The following is a 22,067-nucleotide window of genomic DNA, read 5'->3' on the forward strand; positions in this document are numbered from 1 at the left end:
GCACGTTTATTACAAGTGCACAAGGTCTTTTCCATTTTTATGGAATTTAACGAACTTTTACAGGTCCTTAGGGGATTGATAAACATGTAGTGGTAAAGGCCTTCGGGTCGAACACCACTTAACGAATGATGATCTCCGACTGATTTTCTATTTTGCGAAATTAGATATGAATAAATTTAAAGAAATATTAATCTTATAGGAGTCAGAAAAATGCTTAATCAGAGCATTTTCCTGACACTTCAATAGCCATATCTTTCTTGCAAATCAAAATTCGCTTATCTGTCTGCGGGGCAGAAAGACGTAAGTTGTGTATTTGTAACATAGAATGGTTATTTGTACTCGGTAACGTCGTTCAGAGACTCTCTCCAACCATTTATACGGTGCTTCCTGCTGCTTCAAGTGTGAATTTCAAAGAACTGAATAAATAATGGAATCTTTTATAGGATCGGAAGAAACTGAAAACTGTTATTGTTCAAGTACGAATTTTGATCCTCACATGTTAACATGCACAGAATGTAAGAAACGTTTTCATCCTTCATGCCTTAAATCTGGCCGTCCCTCAGATTTAACCGGAGATATTTATTTTAAATTTATTTGTGCAAATTGTTCTGCAGATGGCACAGAAAGTGTGAAACGAATGAAATTGCAATGGACTTTAGTAATTATTCTTGCACTGTATAACTTGCAGTTGCAAGGCGGCGGGAAATGTGGGTATTTCCGTTGGAGAGAACACATATGCCGTTTTATTGATAAAAACTGGACAGTATTTTTCGGTACTGATAGAAAAAAAAGTGCCACTTGGCATGGCACAGTAGCTGGTTCTTTATCAACTGGCGCTAACAGATATTTTGTATCTGGTATGGAAGTATTGGGCGAGACTGGTTGGTGGTCACTTAAAAGCTCGAAGTTACCCTCTGTTGAGGAAATTGAATCCGTTACCCTAAATATAAAACCAAATCGTAAACGCAAAACTATGCAGGAATTGACTTCTGCACCTGTTGTTGAAGGTTCCAGAAAAAAGAACCAAAACATTGTTGAAGCCGCTGTAGCTTTAAAGGAGAAGAAAGCCTGTATTGTAAGTGATGATAAGATATCAAAACCGAGGAAGAAGGGTGAAAGTAAAACTAAGATTAAGTCTTCACTGCCACATAAATTAAAACTTGTTGTTCCAAAAACCAATATACCTAGTGATTATGAGTTTCAAGATAATTTAGTTCCTAAACATGATGTGCCTAAAATTATAATAAAATCAGAACCTAATGTAACGCCATCACTTTCAGAAGATCCAATAAGTCTTTGGATAAAAGATGAACCAAAAGATAATATTGACCTTGATATCCAGGATATACCTGATATGTTTGATTTTTCTGCTCCATTAGATACACCAGATTGCTTGAACTCTTTTCTTGATGGTATGCTCTCTGAAATAAGCTCTGATAAAATCAGCATAAAATCTTCAACTCATGATTATGAAAGTGAAGAAGAAAGCAGTAATTCTTGTAAGACACTAAGTACTATGAAGAAGGTGCAGCAGCATCCTGATACCAGTCGTAAGAGAAAAGCAGTTACAAAAGATGAGAGCCCAGTAAAAGAAACAGTTGTAACAGAGTCAAAATTCACACTTATGACTCCGTATGAAGAAGATCAACTTCTAGAAAAATTGCAAAAATATCCTACAGCAATGAAAGAGAGGTCAGATGTGAGGCGTCTCTACAGAAAGTTAGTCATTAGGAAATTGAAAAGAGAAAAAAATATTCCATTGTTTGATATAGATGCGGAAATGAGATCCATAAGAGGAATGGACCCACCTGATTATGCTGATAGAGAGTATTTAAACAAAGTTACTAACTCAGTTACCAAACGTAATAATATTCTTGATCGTTTTCAGACTAACCATTGTAATGTTCGAGGTAAATTTTCTCAACATGTATCTTTTGTTACTCGTTTAATGGGCCTTGAAGATGAGCAACAAGAAAGTATTGTTAGCCCTTATACTGAGAGAGTTTTAAAGCCTTTTATATTTCGAAACCATAAAATAAAACCATTGAAATTGTGTTTATTAGAAGAAATTGTATCGTACTCAAATCGTTCCAATCCTAATTGGAAACCTCCGAAATTGAGCCCTATAGACTTTTGCTATGTTCGACCTCAGCACATACCAGGGATCAATGCTTTGTGCCATGAGTTTTTTTGGCCAGGAATAGACCTATCTGAAACTCTTCAGTATCCTGATTTTAGCTGTGTTGCATTATACCGGAAAGTCATAATAGGATTTGCTTTCATGGTGCCTGATGTGAAATACAATGAAGCATATATTACTTTCATATTTTGTCATCCGGAATGGAGGAGAGCTGGTATTGCTACTTTCATGCTTTATCATCTCATTCAAACATGCATGGGTAAAGATGTAACGCTTCATGTATCGGCAACAAGTTCAGCTGTATTTTTGTATCAGAAGTTTGGCTTCAAGGTTGAGGAATTTATTCATGATTTTTATGACAAATATCTTCCTCCAGATTCCAAAGAATGTCGTCATGCATTGTTTTTAAGACTGAGTCGATAATTACTTCCGCTTATTCATGCAACTTTTCTATGGTAAGAAATACTGATATTTTCAAAATCTGAGCATTTGTATATTAGTGTATATATGTATTCTGAATGAATTTTGTATATGATTTATTTATGGATGTATTTATTTAATATTTTTATGTGTTAGATTTAATATTTTTATGTGTATAATATTTAATATGTGTTAGAGAATATTCACATTATCAATTCAAGATTGAGAAACCAATTTTAAATGAGGGTTTTCATCCGCAGAGAACCCGTTGGCGCTTCGGGAAAGAATCCGTTGGCGCCGTTGCATTTTTACTCGCCAAGCTCGCTGTTCATCGACGATGAGCTGAGCCGTAATGCCGTAAATGTGATATTTTGTAAACGTGATTTTTAGTGCATGTAAATTCAAGTTAGCAGACAAAACAAGCATATGGTAGTAAAAATTCACAGAGATAATAAGCATGTAGATGTAAAACTAACCGGTTAAACGTGATATACGAAAATGAATTTGAATTAAATTCAAGTTAGCACAGAAAAGAATATATTAAGCATAAGACAATATATAAGCATTTATAACGGAAATAAAAATTCATTTAAAATTATAAATTATTATTAATTTATTGAAATTAACCGGTTAAACGTGAGAAACGAAAAAAAATTGTCTTAAATTCCAATTAACACAGAAAACAATATATTCCTTACATCAGCAGTGGTTTGCTAATTTTGATGACCATGGTGATGCATCAAACTATTCTGTCATCTTACATAATCAATAATATTTTTTTATTTCAATTTAATCATCTATTTATGTCACACCTACCATCCTCTGAAAGGTTATTGTTAGAAAAGCATTAACAATATATTATCTTGTTAAAATTTTACGCCATAAAAATTGATTTATTCTCATAATTTTAGATGACAATAACCAATAATAAAAATAAAAGCATTATTTAATTATTTAAAATGCACATGCATATTTTTGCGGCCTACGGAAACAAATTATTTTAGAGGTTGGAAACCTCATGGTTCTTAGAGCTGTTAATAATTAAGAACACACAATGTGAACAGCCGTGTTACAAATTAGCATTAACCCCTCCCGCCGTATTTTCTTCCTTTCATCCCGAACCGAGAACTGGTCTCTATCTATTCGTTGTTAAAATTTCAGAAAAAATAATAATAAATAAAAGAAGAATAATGTAAATCTGCAAATGCGAACAACAACAGTGATATTTCAACAAAATGAACGGAAGAGAAATGGTTGCAAACTTCGAAAAAGCGAAAACGATAAATCGGCTGGGTTACCAGGTTTGAACTATTATCGCCAAAGTTGGCGATGTTTACATTTAAAGTAAGACCAGTTACATTTTAGTTTTTGCATAAATGTGATTTCTTACAAATGGATATTTATAAGCTAATACAATGCTTTCCACGGTAAAACTGGATATTACGGTCCAGTTTGGCACGTTGTCAAGAAATTGCCAAGTCGTCAAATTAGTTGTTTTCACGCTTTTTAGAAAATCACTAACTCATCATATCGTCATGTTAGATGGTTGCGAATTTGAATTAATTCTGTAAACATGCAAAATATCTAAACAACCTATAAACATGCAAAAAATATCTAAAACAGGACTTCAAGAAAAATAACGAAAATGATGGAAGGTGCAGAATCGCCCACTGCATGGCTTGTTTGTAAGAATTACACATACTCGGTATCCATGTAAACATCGATTTTCACTTAAAAAAACATCCCAGAATTGCACAAAAATGGCATTGTGCACTCCCTTGTCTTTATTCATGTACAAATCAACCTATTTTCACTTAAAAATTAAAAGAAAATTGATAGAAATACAATTCTTCCTATTCTTCCAAACGCCAAACAAATAAGTGGGTGATTCTGCACTTTACCTAAATTATTTGAAAGTTAATAACTATGTATTTGGTAGGATCAACAATATTAAAAGTTTTCATATCGTATAGCATTTTTTAAGACAGTAGCAAAATGGAGTAAAGCATTTTATCATGAAATTTAAGAAACTGTAATAAGCAGTAAATGAGCAATAAGTGATCGGAAAGCATTGAGGAATATATATACGTATTCTTCATTATTTAATAACAGATATTAGTAAAATGGTATATTAGATGCAAGACTATGTTATACTTTCACATTATGTCTAGTATGTAAATACACATTGGTTTGTAATGATAACTAATGCTTGTAAGACTGATATGTACAAGGTGTGACACACAAAAAAAAAAAAAAAAAAAAAAACGAGACTGGTCCAATAAATTACTGTACTCACAGAATCAGTTCTCCGTGCCATCATCACCTTCAAAGTAGTCCCTTTCAGCATTCATACACTTCTGCATTCAGTGCTGTCATTGCTGATAACAGTTCTGGAATGAGGTTTTTGGAGGGCACTTTAAGAGATTCACTGTTTTTGCCTGAACCTCTTCAACTGTGGTAAAATGGGTTCCCTTTAAGCAAGATTTAACTTTAGGAAGCGAAAAAAAAGAGAAAAAAAACTTGCATGGAGCCAAATCAGGTGAATAAGGAGTAATGTTTTTGCTGGTCAGAAGCTGCTCGACAGATAGGGCCTAGCGCAACAGCCATCCATCACTTCCCAATTGCAGCCTTTTTCCCTAATTTTTTTATGAAGTCTTTTTTATTACTTCAATGTAGTAGTGTTGATTTACAGCAGTCTGACCACTGGGAACCCACTCAATCATGATGAATGTGCTGGGGTCCCCCTTAGGCACCCAGCACGTTCATTATCTTCCACACTGTCCCTTTCCTCTCTGAAAAACCGCTTATGCCATCAAACACACATGCACGAGACAAAGTTTCATCTCCATAAGCCTCAATTAACATTTAAAATGTTTCCTCCATGGCTGATGTCTTATGTTTCACATGAAGCATGCTGTTTCGCTGTTCGGTTTTTGCATTAGACATTTTTCGTGCAGAATGCAGTTGCACATGGTCACTCAATGACACAGTACTCCGAACTGGCGTGATCCGTAAGTCGAAACTGGCCTCATGGATAGAGAAGGTGTGTGGCATGACATCACTATTTAGTTGTTGCCAACTCTTTTTTTCAAGGTACACACTTTATCTTTTTTTTTTTTTTTTTTTTTTGTTACACCTCATATATAATGATTTTTATTTTAAAAACAGCTAAGCAGACTACTTCAGCAGTAGTTCTGATAGTTAGATATTTTTACTTTTTAAATATTAAATACCTGTTTATGAAAAGTGTTCTGAAATAATATTGTGGTAATTCTGTGTTTTACGGTAATTTAAGGTAAACATGTGAAATGTAATTTTTTTTAAAATATATGTTCTGAAAATATGATATATTGGAGATAATCTTTTAAGACAGTATGAAATTATGTGTTAATGATGAATATTCCCCTACCTTTTTAGATGTGCATTTATATTAAACAGAGTTTCTTTTATCTTTCAGAGTGGTTGTTTTATGAATAATGCATGTTTCTGTAGCAATCTAGCATCTAGCATAGTCACTGGAATCTAGTCAAGCTGATTTCCATCATGCTTTATGTAGTTTATAGAGTGTTTTTTTTTTTTTTTTTTTTTTTTTTGTCTGTGTGTTTTGTTTTCTAAGTTATTAATATTACAGTAAGACCCCGCTTAACGCGGGGGATACGTTCCATCAAAGTAGAGCGTAATGCGAAACAGCGCTAAACGAGGCTATCTTTACATGTAAATATTGGGGTTAGGGGAAGATGGCTAGGAAATTGGTTAGGTATTAAATTTAAAAAATATGTTTTTTTAATAAAAATAAAACCAAACATTTATTTCTTAAAGCCCAAATTAATACCACATTATTATTTCTTGCAAAAATACAAACAAAATATAAATAACAAAACGAATATTCTTAAAAAAAAAAAATAATAAAATTCTCAGTCAGTCATATTTAGTTAGCTTTCTGCGTTTTCAGTGTTCTGCCTTTTTGTGACAAAAGCATCTAATGTTGTTTGCCTTTTTCTTTTGCGTTGTTCTCTTAAAAGTTCTTCAAAAACGGACAGAGCATCTCTAACACCACGCCTTACTTTTGAGCTCCTGTCAGAATTCGGATCATTTTCAATGAATTGATCCATTATTTCAGTTATGGTAGACAAACGCCTTTTTACAAACGCCATCGAAAGTTCTTTTTGCTCTTCTTCTGAATCACTGCTGTCAACATTTTTGTTTTCTTCTTGTTCGGTTAATTCCTTGAGCTCATCATTAGAAAGACTAGCGCTGCTTCTTGAATTATTTCTTCCACATTTACCCCTTCAAAATATGTCTGTACAATACCGCACCAAACAAGAAATACAAGTACACTCTTTCGGATATGTATTTGAAACCTATCGCTGCATAATATTTCGTGGAATCCCCGTATGCTGCGAGCGATTTCGTGGAATCCCCGGGTTGAAATAAAAGAGCGCTAAACCGAAACAGCGTTAAGCGGCGTCTTACTGTATTTAGAAATCTTTAAAATATATTCACTCCATCTTTCTGTAACAACTGTTTTGGTATAATAACCTTTAAAAATGTCCTCAGCTTTATTACATTAAATAATTAAAGTCATTATTGTTACAGTGATTATAACATCCTTTTTCTGTAAGATATGAAAATGTATTATACTGAACATCAGTTATAAAAGAAATAATTTTCAAAATCAAGTACTTAAGTATGTAATTTTCAAAACCAAGTACTAAAGTATGTATTCATGGATGGTTCTATGCAAACTGCCTTTAGGAAAGTAAAGAATGTTATTTTCCTTTTTTTCTTAAATAGTTATATTTTTTAACTAAATAAAGATGGTTCTTTTTAATTTAAATGTAAAATGAAATAAGTATTGATAATTCAAATAGATTTAATTACATAAATTGTTCCCCCTCCCAATTCAAATATAAGAAAAAAGTGTCTTCAGTGTTTTCAAGATTTATGCTTTGTTATGAAATCTTAGTATGCCTAGAAACTTTATGGTGACTTTTAAATCAGTATTACTCAGCAAGTTTAAACTAAGTGTGCATTTTTCTTATCTACATTGTAGTCACATTTAAAAACTGGGTACTTTCAGATTTTCTGTTCCCTTTGTTAGTTACAACAGTAAATTGCTTGTAAAAAGTAGTTTGTTCATAGCTGTGATAAAAAATTTTTACCATATTTAATTCTAATTTAAACATTTTATTTTAAGAATAATTATGAAAAATGGTACGGCTAATCTTTGGAATATGGTAACAGGTAGTTTGGCGACATTTTGGTAAGGCGATAAAGGTTACTAGCTAGGACTTTAGCAGTGTACATGGATAAAGTCAAGAGTGTGCGCAATGCCATTTTTGCAGAATTTTGGGATTTTTTTTTTAAGTGAAAATAGGTCGACGTGTACATGGTTACCGTGTATGTGCAATTCTTAAAAACGCGGCAAGGAGTTTGCGATTCTGCACTTTCTCTAAATTTCGCACCTAATCTTCGTCATGATTAAGCATTTTTGTTCCGTAAAAGTTCTAGCATAAGCCTAATTCGGCTAGCAGATTGTTGGAAAAAAATGTTGAGTTAAAAAAAAAAATGCCTTTACTTCGTGAAAACAAAATGGCATTCAAACAAAAACTAGCAGGTTGCTGTAGCAGGGTTGGTCGCCAAATTTTCGCCAAAAAATCGCCAAGTTACCATAATCCAAAGATTAACCAATGGTACTTTTCTGTTAAAGGGGACTTAATCGACAAATGTGTAGGAATGTGGTCAAACGTGGTAGAATTTTATATCGCATAAAGAATGGTTATGTAATGATTGCACTTACTGTTTTTATATGTATGATTACAGATTTGTGCAATTCATTGATTTTTTTTAAGCAAAAACAGATCATTGTGTATATGTGGAGAACAACAGTTTTGTTCTCATAGACACAGCAACTTGAAAAATTATAACATAATTGCACACATTTTGCATAAAGTATAGCCCTGACATTTTGCACATTAAACAAAAAATATATATTATATTCATCGTAAATAAATATTTGTTACTCTTTTCCTGAAGCAACCATGTTTTATATAACATTGAGCTTGTTACAATCTACTTAGAATTCCTGTCAACATTTTTGTCTTGCCCTAAAATAATGCATTTAATGGAACAGTACAGTCAAAAGTCGTTAATTCGGACACCCATAATCCGGACCTCAAAGCTAAAAACTTTCTGCGCATGCGCCGCGTTGACACATGCGCATAGGCGTTTACGCGTGCGCGTAAGACCTTTTACGTCTGCGCATATGCGTGTGCGCAAGTGCAGAATACGTTTTCGCGTGCACGTGTTATGTATAACGGACGGAATAAGCTAAAATTATCTAATTATCTATTTCAGTTAATGTTGATGATTGTGTTGTTCCTTAATTTTCGAATTGGATCCGGCTTATTATTTTTTGCAGACTGTAAGAGCAATACTATAAAAGTAAACTTGAACTTTCGATTATATCAAATAGAATTTTCGATGCTGGAGCTCCCAAACGATCTACAAAACGAAAGTGTTTCGATGTCCATCAAACAAAAAGTGGAATTGCTGCAAAAAATGGATAAAGACATGAAGAAGGTGAGAGAGAGGTTAGTGAAAACGAAAAAATTTCGATTGACAAGTTAGTCGGTATTCTCGGCACAGCAATTATGGGACTTGAACAGCGGAACTTCGTAACTGAACAAGAAATTATGTCTATTTATAGAATTAAAGAGAAAGTATTATCACATAAAACGAAGCAACTTAAACAACTTACATTGAAAGAAATGTTTAATAAAGTAAACAAATAAATATTAAGCTTTTTTTTTTCGTAAATTTTGATACCCTTTAGATCATAATTGTTCTTTATTTCATAAATTACGGTTTCATATTTTTAATTTTAGAATTTCTGCATGCCATCTTACGAGATTTAAACTGATGATCTATAATCCGGAAAAATCGATAATCCGGAATCGCCGAAGTCCCGACGAGTCCGGATTAACGACTTTTGACTGTACTGAAAAATGTTTTATTTGTTTAGGTGTTAAAAGCTAGTAAAATAAATGTTATATTTATTGAATTACATAATTCATCAAGCATAAAACTAAACTTGTGGCACAACAGCCCTAGTGGGCATGGCCTGCAGTGTCCCGAAATCTGCTTTCTTGACCTTGGGCCTCAGAGTGCATCAGCATATGCTCTGGGAAGTGGTCAGCTTGTTGCAGCACCACCTATGTTTAGTCCCCAAGTTAACTTGGTATTCATTTTATCGACCCACTCAAGGGATGAAAGGTTGAGTCAACCTTGCCCAGGCCAGGGATCTAACCCCTGGCGTGTGGTGCAGCTGCGCGACACACTAACCACTTCACCACTGGGCAGTCATTCACCAGGCATAATAATATTAATTTATGCAACTGATATTTAAAACTGTATTTCTAAATGAATTATTAAGTATTAATATGTTGAAAATATGAAGATGGTAGGTAAACAATATTCACATCCTGTAAAATGTGAAAATGGCAATATAGATTTCAGTTTTTCCTTAGAAAATTTCTACTTTCTACTAAAATTAATTACAATTCATGAACATCACAGTACCTAAGATACAGCCCAACAAACATTTTAGATAATAAATAAACCATAAAGCCCAACAAACATTTTTTCTCCATTCACAAAGTCTGCTGTTCAGTCAGAAAGTACAAAAACTTATTTTGTACAAATCTTTATTTTTCATGTTTGTAAATTGCTTGGCAAAACAAAGCCAGCTGCAGTAACAGATTTGCTTAATTACAGTCACTTGTTTATGTTGAGCATTGTTTTGGAAATTAGTGTTCATCATTTATATATTTATTCCTGTTTTATTAATAGTTGTGAAAGTGCTGATCTTCTTCTCCCCCCCCATTTGTATGGATGGTTTTGGTAAGACACATGACAGAAAAGCAAAAATGCATTATCCACATACCATTCCAGTTTGGTAATAATAGTGCTGTTGGTTATGTGAACTGCAATTTCTGATAAAACAACTATTTCAAAGAGTTTGCTGTGATCTTTCATATGTTTCATTTTGTTTATTCTGATATTCTTTAGTCCATTCTGAGTTATATATTTTCAATATTGATTTTTATGTTGGATTTAGCTATTTAAATTTTCAGTAATAAGTTGGTGAAATTCATTTAATTAAGGAATGTGTATTAGCTGTGGCCAGAAACGTTTATTACAATTGCAGGAATGTTTCATCTTATAGATCCTACAGTTTCTGAATTCCCATTTGTTGAAAAACAAGTGTAAAAGCAACATTTAGTAACACTAATAACTTATCGCAATTTTGTTTGGACAATTAAAACAATGTAATATTTACCCATGGTTAGATAACACAAAAACTGTCCCTGTCAGGAAAGCTGATAAACAGCTTTGCTATTAATTTTGAAGTCAAACAACAAAAATCAGTGTTATATTTGCAAATTTTCTATATTTTTAAGCAACTGCCCATCTTTATGTCAAAGCTTGTGCAAAATATAAATTTTTATAGAATTGCATTTGCTTCGAATACACAGGATAAAGCTACCCTCCCATTATAATATTTGAATTATCTTATTTTTCTTGGATTTTTGTTTATCTCCCCCTCCCTTCTATCTTCTTTTTAAACTTCAAAGTACATTTCTTGCATGTTTTCCCGACTGGAAACTGTTACAGTTGTCACTGCCTAATTTTACTGGGCAAAAATTTAAATGCTTCTAACAGGTTCTTTGTGGAAAATATGAGGGGTGGTTAATAAAAGTGTATCCAGAAAAATAACTAGGCAATTTATTGTTAATAATAAAATTTATCTGTAATAATTTACAAAGATTAATATTTAATTGATGCTGAAAATAAAATAACTTTAATGGAAGGCTCTAAATATCAATTAATAAAGAAATTGCATAAAATGTAATGATCTATTTATGCATTCTTTTCATCTATTAATAAAAAATTTTTTGTAACTGAAATTTTTCTGCTTAAGTGTTTTGACAGGCTAAAGTGATTACTAGGCCGATGTATACAGTTCATAACTTGTCCCATGCTTTAAAGTTAAAAGCGAGTCATTTTAAAATACTGTGAAACAAATCTGAACCCGGTCAGAATTTTTTTTTACACAATTTTTTTTAATAATGTGTATGAGCACATACATACATGACACTTTAGCTGAACTTTAACTTCTAACCATAAGTGATTTTTTTTATATTTATTATTGTTATTTTAAATATAGCACAAAGCACAAGATAAAAAAAATCTGAAAGCCTTCAGATTTTATATTACGCCCAAAGGGGCATTTTTTAAAAATTTTGTGTGTTACCTTTATTTATTAAATATTATGTTCTTTTCACTTAACCCATTAACTGCCAAAACTACAAGGAATGCTTCTTTTCTCATGAAAATAATAACAAATATTAAATTAAGCATTTATAACATAAATTTACATTGAAAATAAAAAAATGCTCTTACCTGTGGAAAAAGCGAGTGTTGCGTTCGCGCAACATCAGCGGAATAAGATTACAGATGTTTAGTGAGTATGATTGTACTCGTGTGATGTTTCTTTTGAGTGGAGCGCAGGATTACTTTTTAGCTGTATAACGTTTTATAAATCTACAAATCACTTTACTTGTAATTAATTTAATATTAAAATATACATTGTATTTCTTTTGCAAATACAGATTATTTCATTTGAAAGATTTAAGCATGAAAAGCTTGATTACGATCATGATGTAAAGCTACATTACATACTTTACATCTATAAATAGTCTGGCTATGGTACTCTTTACAACAAAGTCTTTTGTTATCAACGGACTTTACGATAAAATGTCTACCATCTCCATGCAGTGGTTTTTGAATGCTGAATTTACTAGGTCTTCCTGTAGCGGATCTATTTCTGGCTAATTCTACATTTTCAATAGGAGTTTGCAAAAGAAATAATGCATTCTCGCATCTGAAATGTAAAAGAGACTTTTTATTTCCAGTAGTAAAAAGTGGTGATATTTAGTAAGTTTAGATACGGTCTCACCTCATATAATTTATCAGTATTGTCAATTTGACTACTGTCAAATGCAAATTCTGCTTCATATTCCTGTACTCAAACGTGATATCAATTCTCGTACAATAGGAACAGAAATGTCCTTATCAAAAGACAAATACATTTTTTCTTGAGATAAAGAATGATATCCTATAAGCAATAATATTCCAATAAATCTTTTCATATAGGCTTCAGATGCAATAAATTCTAGGCGCCTTTTTTTTTTTTTTTTTTTTACTGGGTGTATATATTTGTCTGTTCAACGAGAAGAGAGTAAATGTCTAAACCAAAAAGAAAATCGAAAATCTGTGCACTAGTTTTACCTTGTGTTTTGTCTTTTATAATTTCTCTTCTATCTCTTTCTTCATGTTTTTCCTGAGACATAACTAACAGTTGCTTTTTTATCCACTTGAAGATTTCAGTGTTCTGCTTTTCAAACTTTTTAGTATGACTATAACTGGTTTTAGAAGGCTGAAACTTACTTCTTCTTACGTGAATTTCAACTTCCCCAGCAGTATCATTTGGTAAAATATCATTATCATTATTTAAAACATTGCCATTCCTTTCTTCTTCGTCACTAACCTCTGCAATTTCTGGGGGAACAACAACAATATCAGTTTCATTCTGGTCATTATTAACATGATCATCATGTCTTTTTTCATCAAAAATTCTTTGAAGGGCTTCTTCTAATGTAAGATACCTTGTTCTAGGCATTTTTAAACTACCAGAACATCGAAAGGAATGAGTAAAAAAGGAGATTGACTATCCGTTTCCTGCTGAGGGTCCCGTCAATGCAACACCTGTTTTCCCTCACTTCCAACACAAATATAAACATCTGACTGATGTAATGTTCTGATAAACGGTGACCTTGACTAAAAATAAATCACTCATAAAGATAGGGATTCTCTCGTTAAATATTTTCAGCAAAAATACCTGGTGGAAAATTTTGCTTAAAGTATGAGATTAATTATTATAAACAAAATGATTGTTGAAGGCAATTTTTTTTTTTTTTTTTTACAGAAATAATCTTCATAATATTCCCTACACAAAATCATGTGCTGGTGTAATATATCTTAGGTAGTTATATTTATATACACATTTATTTTGACCGTTGCGTCAACGCAACACCAGCGGCTAATGGGTTAAATCATAAATTTCAATTCAACAGCAATATCACAAAATATTTAAAAGAGCCTATCTTTAGACTTTCCAATAGACAATCTCGCACGCTGGCAATAAAAAATATTTTTTTTGTTTTTGTTTTTCCATTCAGTGTTGCCATTGCTCACTTTGAAATCACTGAGTTTATTAATCAAAATCTCATAACTGCTTTACAAAATCTGAAAAAGGTAATAAAACAAATTCCAAATTTGTGCTTCCAGGTGACCATATTCGGGAGGTGACGTACACTATTCGAAATTTGATGGCTCTAGGTGCCGCTGATATATTACAATGCGAGAAACATACATACATTTATGCAGATTCTTCATTATTTAATTTCTTTAAGTATGTTGCAAGGCTCTAATATTTGGTGGCAATAATTTAAAAAGAGATTCGCCATTTATAGTGAATCAACGCAAAATGAAATTAATAACCCTTCTGGCCAAATTGGCCCTTTGGGTTAAAAACCGCATAGTCACTGTACTGCTCCAGTGACAAGTTAAGTGTCTCCAAGTCATTGACTGCTCCAGTACTTCATACACATTGGTATGAGCTTCATGATTTAATTTTGTTAGTTTTAATAGTTAGGGCCCCTAAAGAAAAAATCTTAGGTTTAAAATATAATAAGTGTTTGTCAGCAAATGGTTTCTTCAGCAATAAAAGGAGTTCTGGTTAGTGTTTATAATCTTGTGCACTTGATTTGTCAAGATTGCTGATACTTGAGATAGCAAGTAGGGTATATTTGTTATATAATATTATTAGCCAAATGTGTATGAAGTGCATATTCATGTTATTATAATAAGCATGACATTTTTGAAATTTTGAAGGTGATCATGAAATATTGCATATAAAAAGGGAAAAAAAGTTTATCTGGAAATATATTTTTTAAAGTTCTCATGTCTTATTAATTGTGTATTACATATACTCTATTAAGTGTATTTTATGTTTAAGAATTTATTTAATTTGATGAGAAAGAAAAATGCATCTAGTTATTAAACTTTATATATAGTTTTGTTTTGAAAATGTAGCACGTGTACCATGAATGTTTACTATTTTGTTCTTATTTTGTGTATGCATTAAAGACAAGTTATAGCTTAAATTCATTTCTAAATATGTACTTATCTTAAGATACTGATATTGACATTGCAAGCATTTCCTGAAAATGGATGTTTTTGGACGCTATGTAGATGTAACTTATGACACAGAAATGCATTTTGAAAAATAAAGTGTGATCATTTTATAAAATAAGCTGTTATATGTTTTTTAGGGGACTATTATTTTTGTTTTCATGTAAAACAGCATTAATTTTTTTAAGCATTTGCTTTTCCACATAGGTGTTTGTACTACATGTTTACTACACTAGGTTGTTTGTACTTTTAAAAGCAAAAGTAAAAAATTCATGAAAAATTAACCATGGATTATTTGTCAAAATTTGTAATTGCTCATTGTTTTCATGCAAATTTCTGCTGATTAAATTGAGCAGAACATGTTCATTTATGTGACTGAATAAGAAAATATCAAATTTTAAAAAATACAAAGAAAGCTTGTCATTCACAGTTATCCTTGTATCTTTAACAGTAAGTATTGGGACATATAAATATTTAAAAAAAATGTATATTTTACAATTAACAGCTCTGTAACACATTAAAAGTTACAAATTATTTTTTTCTGCATTTAGAATTGTCAACATATTTAGTTTTGTGATAAGGTGATAATATTATTGGATCCAAATGCACATAATTGCTGTGGCACATATTGCCAATGATCTGTGGCACAGTAGTAAATAAGGAAATATAACTTGTTTACTTGGAACAAATATTTACTGCAAGTTTGATGCACAAATGCTTCTGTGAGAAGTTGCACAGTTACACCTGAAAAATGTTGTACTAAAATGTTTTCCAACTGTTTTATGTCTAAGGACCTTTTTTCAAATTACAAATACATTGCAGATGGCTGTTTTTGGTTAATTTTCTAATGCCATGTAAACATTTAATTATATTTAATTTGGATCTTATAAATAAATGTGTGTGTATGTATGTACATATGTACCCAGGATGTTAACATTTGTTGATGAGAAAAGATGCCGACAGTCGATGATAAGCTGGTAGTCAGTAAATTCTTATATTTATTTGAAGAAAAAATATTTAAGTATCCTATTTAAATATATTTCAAGCCCTATTGCATACATAAGAAATACGTATTCTCGTAATTACAGATACATATATATTATTCCCTTCATAATTTTCAATATATATATTTATATATATAATCAATAAATCTTTTAGAAAGAGCTACAAAATTATATTTTAAAACTATTGTTTAGAAATGCATTTATTATCTCTTTTATATTCAATAAAAGATATTTTCCTCTTTACTCAGATTCACTGTATTGACATCAATCAAAACAATGAATGGAATGATCAGCTTGGTAATTCACTCCCAGTTTCAAATCGGGTGAATTGGCTAGCTGTGTAAGCTGCAGCGATCTATGAAAATTTTAATAAAGGGCTTGTATTTTATCTTATGAAAACAAAGTATCAGAATCTAATTAAATGTTTCAGTTCTTAGAAAAACAGAAAATACAAATATTTGTGAATAAACAAGAATATATCTTAAATAAAATAAAATTTTAATTTTAATTTTCAAAAGTATTAAGCATTACAGAATATTGCAGAAATTACATAGAATAGTGAATAAATTTATTCTGTACAAGCTTGCTAAATGTAAAGTAGATTGTACAGTCAGAAAGCTCTCCATGTCACAGAAATATTGTTCATCGATGTTCAGACTAACATACGAAGTTCAGTGAGTAAATGAACTAGGAAAAGAAAAATTCGCAGTAAGTAAGTAAACTAGGAAAGGATTAATTTGCAGTTATTGAGTAGATAATATGTTATTACTAATCCAAAAAGTGCTTACGAATATTATTAAACTGTTTAGTATATTGATACTGAACGAGACTTAAAAACATCTTTGTTTTGCAATATATCTCCCCTTATGACCTCTAACACACCTGTTTACTCTTCTCTTCGCCATTAATTCAATTCTCTCCTTTTTGACCGCATTTGGGACAACATTCTAAATTATTCAGTGTTTCATTGTTGTTTAGTTTAAATTTGTTTCAATCTTAACTGGAATTTGTATTTGAAAATCAGATTGATTTTTTTTTTTCCCCCGTTTAGTTTTATGATTTTTAATTTTGCTACACATTTTGAAAAATTAATTATGAACTCTTTGAATTGTTAGATTGTAATCCTAAATGTTTATTTTTTGATGGTATGTCAATGAGTTGTTGCATTCTGTTCTATATTTCCCCCCTCCTCTGTATTATCAAAGAATTATAAATAAAAGTTTGAGTGACATTTCATCTCAAAGTTAACTTGTAAATAATGCTGCCTTGTTAATTCAAGCAGTTAAACTAAAAATTACTTCTTAAAAAAAAAAAAAAAAAAAAAAAAAAAAAAGAACTGTATTATTTACAGAAACTAGAAATCTAGCTCATCTTTTTTGATCCATTATATTGATTAAAAATCTCAAAGAATTTTCTTAATTTATTCAGTCATTCTTTTTCTTTTTTTAAAAGAAAAACGGTTTTGAAGTATTTTATTCATGGTTGTATTGAAATGCAATGGCAAAATCCATAAAATAAAATAGTGGAGTCCTTGTTGATTTAATAGAACTATTAATATATAGTACCAACTGTGAACTGTGACTTTTATGGATATAGCTTTGAGACTGTCAATATTTAAAATAATATTTACTTCAAAACATTCTTTAGACCTAATGACTTAAAACTGGCAAGTTTTCAACTATAAAGAATAAAATTCTGTCTTATATTCCACACAGATATTAAGTGCTTTGAAACTAAAATTGCTTTGCCTTCTGGACTACTGCCTTGTAAAGACTCAAACTCACTGAAACAAGGCCTAGTGTCTGACTGTGAAATTTAGCAAAGACTTTGCATCTAACATATTACTTGTTAAAATTGTGGATTTTCAGTCAGAGAGATTTAATTTAGATATTATAAATACATCGATACTGCTTTAATAGATTGCAATACAAGTAACATTAGAACGTGATTGCTGCCGATTAATGCATACTTATTTCTACCAAGAGAAGAGCGTATTGTTTTGACATATTATTTTTAGTGTTAACGATTATAAATCCTATAACTGTTGCTCATAGTATTGTATGGCATTTTGGTGGTTAATATAATTTCTCATATTTGAGGTGAGACTATTGTGAAATAATCTGTAATTTGGAGAATTTTGTAACCTCTGTATTAGCAGCTGATACATTGAAATCCTAAAAGAGAAAAAAACTGCTTCGTCTTTGTTTTTGAGGAAGTGGGAAGAAAATGGATAAAACTGATCAAAATTAAGTTTTTTTTCCAGTTATGTTATTGATATTACCCTTTTTAAGAAGCATATTCCTGGTGTTTAATGTACACTGTATAATATAAAAAGCGATGCACCAAGGAGTCATCCGAAAGGGACGAAAATTGGTGGATGTGATGCACATGCATTGAAAACAAAACGCTAACAGTATTATAGGAATTGAATGTTTTGTTAAAAAAATTACAGCTACAAAAAATGAGTTGGCCCAACTCTCTACTCTGATGCAAATTGTCATCCGGCTGGTCATTGACTTGTAGAGTTGGCAGCCGCCAACTCTATTTTGTCCTCCTGCGAGATTGTTTGAGATACACATGTTTCAATTGGAGAATTAGATCGATGCGATTCAGGAACGGTCAGAGACAGTGTTGCTAGAAATTTTTCAATTCGTATGTTCACATGACCTCTGACGTCGTCGCTAATTCAGTCTGCACTGTTTGCGTAAGTTACAGACTGTAGTTTTTATCTCAGTTTTGACGAAAATTAAAAAAAATATGTTGCTAATTATCCATTGTTTAAACATTCAGTCTTTCTTTTAATTAATTATCAGTTAATTCAGTTTTTTATTTTTAAATTAATTTTTTCATATGCATTGTTAAGTGCTTCCTCATGTTTGAATTGTTAGCGCTTGTATTAATTTATTTAAGTTAGCCTTTCATTTTCCTAGTTCATTATTTTTTGCTTTAACTATAATGCAGTTAATTAACTTAATTGTATTGATGCTTAACTATTAATGAATTTTCCTTTCTGCTTGTTTGACTTTATCAGATTACGACTATCCCCTATGTCTATGTTTGACTTATATCAGATTATGACTATGAAAGAACGGGGATTAATAAAATCCCCGTTCTTTCATTATAAAATTTCTTTTTGATTTTAATTAGAAAACAGATTTTACTTTGACTTTTAAGTCACCTCGATTGTTTAGTTCTGAAAAATATTACAGTCAAGAAAATGAATTTAATTTCTTTCTCTATTTGAGTACCCACTTTATGGAGTTCGAGCTACAAATCTTTTCATTATCCCATAGATTGTGGGAAAAACTGGCTTAAAAAATATTTGTTAAGTAATAAAATCATCAATTAAGGTATTACGGTGCATATCTCTGTTTTATACTTTTTTACAATATTTTTTTTTCTTTACTATTGCTTTAGAGCATGGTTTCTTAAACTTTTTTACAAAAATTTTGTGGGACTCCATAATGATTCCGCAAATCCGACACACGCGTGAGTGAAACTGTCAAATGTTTTACTTGTACTGTAATATACTGTTGCAGTAGTAGGTCATTAACTTTAATTTCTAATTTTAAGACATAAAACAATGTGAAAATTTTAAATAATTAACAGACGAAATGACAGCGTCATGTTAAAGCAAGGAAAATGAACGTTTATATTATAAAAAGAATGCATCTAAACGTTTTCGTTTTTTCCTTGTCTGTATTGCCTTATTTGTATTTTTTTTTCATGTACATTGTGTAAAAATATTTGGTAATTGTAAAATTATTATAATAAGTTAAAGAAATATCAAAACTGCTAAAATTTTTGGCGACCCCCTGCTTCAGGTTACGGGGGTCGTGACCCACAGTTTAAGAAACCCTGCTTTATAGAATTCTCCTAGCAATACAAAACACTGTTTGCTCCATAAGTTGAAAAAAAAATGTCCTTTACAGAAAAGGCAAAAACACATTGGTTTTGGTCATTGTGACTTTTGAAAATACCCTTACTACAGTTGCATTGTTTATCGGCAAATTTTAAAGACTAAACAAATTAATCAATAAAGCCATGAAAACAGCAGCACTGGCGCTGAAAACTGTTTGAACCTGCTCTATGATCTCAAGATTGTCAGACGCCAACTTCTATTTAAGTAACTTTTATTTATTACAAATTAGTTTAGGAGATACATTATTTTAACGTATAAGCATTTCACGATCTATTAAATATTCTTAAAGTTGCAAAAAATAGCATGAGGAAATGACAGAGTAGCACAAATTTCTCAAAATCGCTTGCACAGTAATTTAGTCACAGAGGTTTGTCAAAAGTAGCAAATTTGCAAAAAATCGCACGAACTGGCATCACTGGTCGTAGAAGCCCGATCATCAGAGCCCTATTCGTACTCTGTTAAGCCCCGTTCACAAGAGCAGATTCGACCGGTAGCGAAAACCGGTTCTTCCAACGTGTCCCGTTCATATGGGACAAGCATTAATTGCCTCGCCGAATTGGAGGTAGAACTTGGTTGAATGTTCCTTACCTCTCGGGAGCAGGGCAAATGGGGAGATTTCCCGTACTATACTGCGCGGTTCACTTAATTTTAGTTACTGCTCGCTGGACTGTCAGCGAAACAATCGCGCTGATAGATGTCTGGGGATGTGATAGCATCCTCCCAAAAATTAGATAGAGCTGTACAAGATACGGAAATTATAGACAAATACAGACAAGGTTATCTGATGCTAGGTGTTCCAGAAATATCGTTCAAATTAAAACTAAAGTTAAGACAAATGCTTATCGGCTTCAACGCGACAAGGGACTGGGTACCTTATGAATGATTTTTTTAAAAAAAATTAAGCATTTTCATCTACTTTTTATGAATATTATTAAATAGTTTTGCGAGACAAAAAAATTTTGAGATGAAAAAAAGTTTTTGCTAGTAATGTTTTTAATTTAAATTTTTGAAGAAAAATTTTACAATTAAAATGTCTTTCTTCTCCTACAATTTTCAATGTCTCCCCCCCCAAGTTTTTTTATTGTATTTATTAGAGTGTTCTTAATAACGTCAAGGAATGATTTTGCAATTAATGAATTAGTTTCTGAGAAAAAAATAAAAATACAATTTTATCTAAAATCTTTAAAACAAATATGATCTCAGTAACATTTTCATTTCAAATAATTTTTCCTTTCAGTATTTTGCAAAACCCATCCTTGTTTCTATAAAGTTTATGATTTTAAATAAGCAGTAAAAATAATAAAAAATTTAGTCCATACCTGTATATGTTTTAGGAGTTTAAGTAAAAGGATTTATTGAAAAAAATGCAAAAGGTTTCTCAATTTGCATTTGCAGTTTAAAGAATACAAACTGTCTAAACAGACAATTAATCATTTCAAATCTTTAAAATTTTATTACTGAATTTCAATAAACATATATATATATAAATCAAACCTAGGGCTATTTATTCAATTGGTAAATATAAACATAAATTACAAACCTTTTTTTAAAACCTTATGTGGCCAGAAAAATTGCAAACTCATAAAACGCAAGCAGAATTTTCCTTTACTGCTTTTGTTTTGTAAAACACGTTCAAAACAATTTTAATACATTGATTAATTATAATATTGTTGCGTGTGTACAGGTTTGTAATAGATTGATAATAGTTCGTAAATGATTGTCATTGGACTCAAATCCGATGATAGCTTAATTAAATTTATTTTATAAACAGAAACACTTCAAAACTCTGAAATTTTCCACAGAAATACTCGTACAAGTGTGTAGAATATCACTAAGTATAATCAGTAGTTATGCTTCAATCTAATAAGAACGTTAAACACAACGGAATGCAAAACGCATCTTAAGAGAAAGTTAACTCAGAAATATCTCCAATCTCACGCTGAACTAACAACTGGCAACAATAACAACTTATATAGCATAAATAATGCCATAAAAATAGTGTGGTATAATGAGATTAATACTTTGAAACCGATGTTTCGAATTGATACCCAAGAAGAACCAATATTTCCCATTCTGCTTCATTGCATATCTTTCAAAAAAGTAAAAAATTCCTCCAATTAATTTCCTTTATCATTTTTTTAAATGCGAAAAGTTTGTTTTATAAGCTGTGAAAATATCGGAAGTTTGTAACCGATATATTTTTAGATATAAAATTTTAAAATTAATGGGCGTCAAAAAGTCTAAAAATATGAACGATTTTCAA

General features: G+C 31.2%; 1 protein-coding gene across 1 annotated transcript; it reads left to right on the forward strand.

The window, feature by feature from the left end:
• The first annotated feature begins 338 nt into the window (after nt 1-338).
• LOC118202941 (cysteine-rich protein 2-binding protein-like) lies at nt 339-15,169 on the forward strand. The gene is made up of 2 exons (XM_035375154.2): nt 339-2,595; nt 6,018-15,169. Exon 1 carries the CDS (start codon nt 428-430, stop codon nt 2,561-2,563), a length of 2,136 nt encoding a protein of 711 aa, XP_035231045.2. The 5' UTR covers nt 339-427; the 3' UTR covers nt 2,564-2,595; nt 6,018-15,169.
• Nucleotides 15,170-22,067: the final 6,898 nt, after the last annotated feature.

This window comes from Stegodyphus dumicola, chromosome 4 (assembly GCF_044657685.1).
Source record: "Stegodyphus dumicola isolate Sdum_Otavi_A_Nest chromosome 4, ASM4465768v1".
NCBI classification, from domain to species: Eukaryota; Metazoa; Arthropoda; class Arachnida; order Araneae; family Eresidae; genus Stegodyphus; species Stegodyphus dumicola.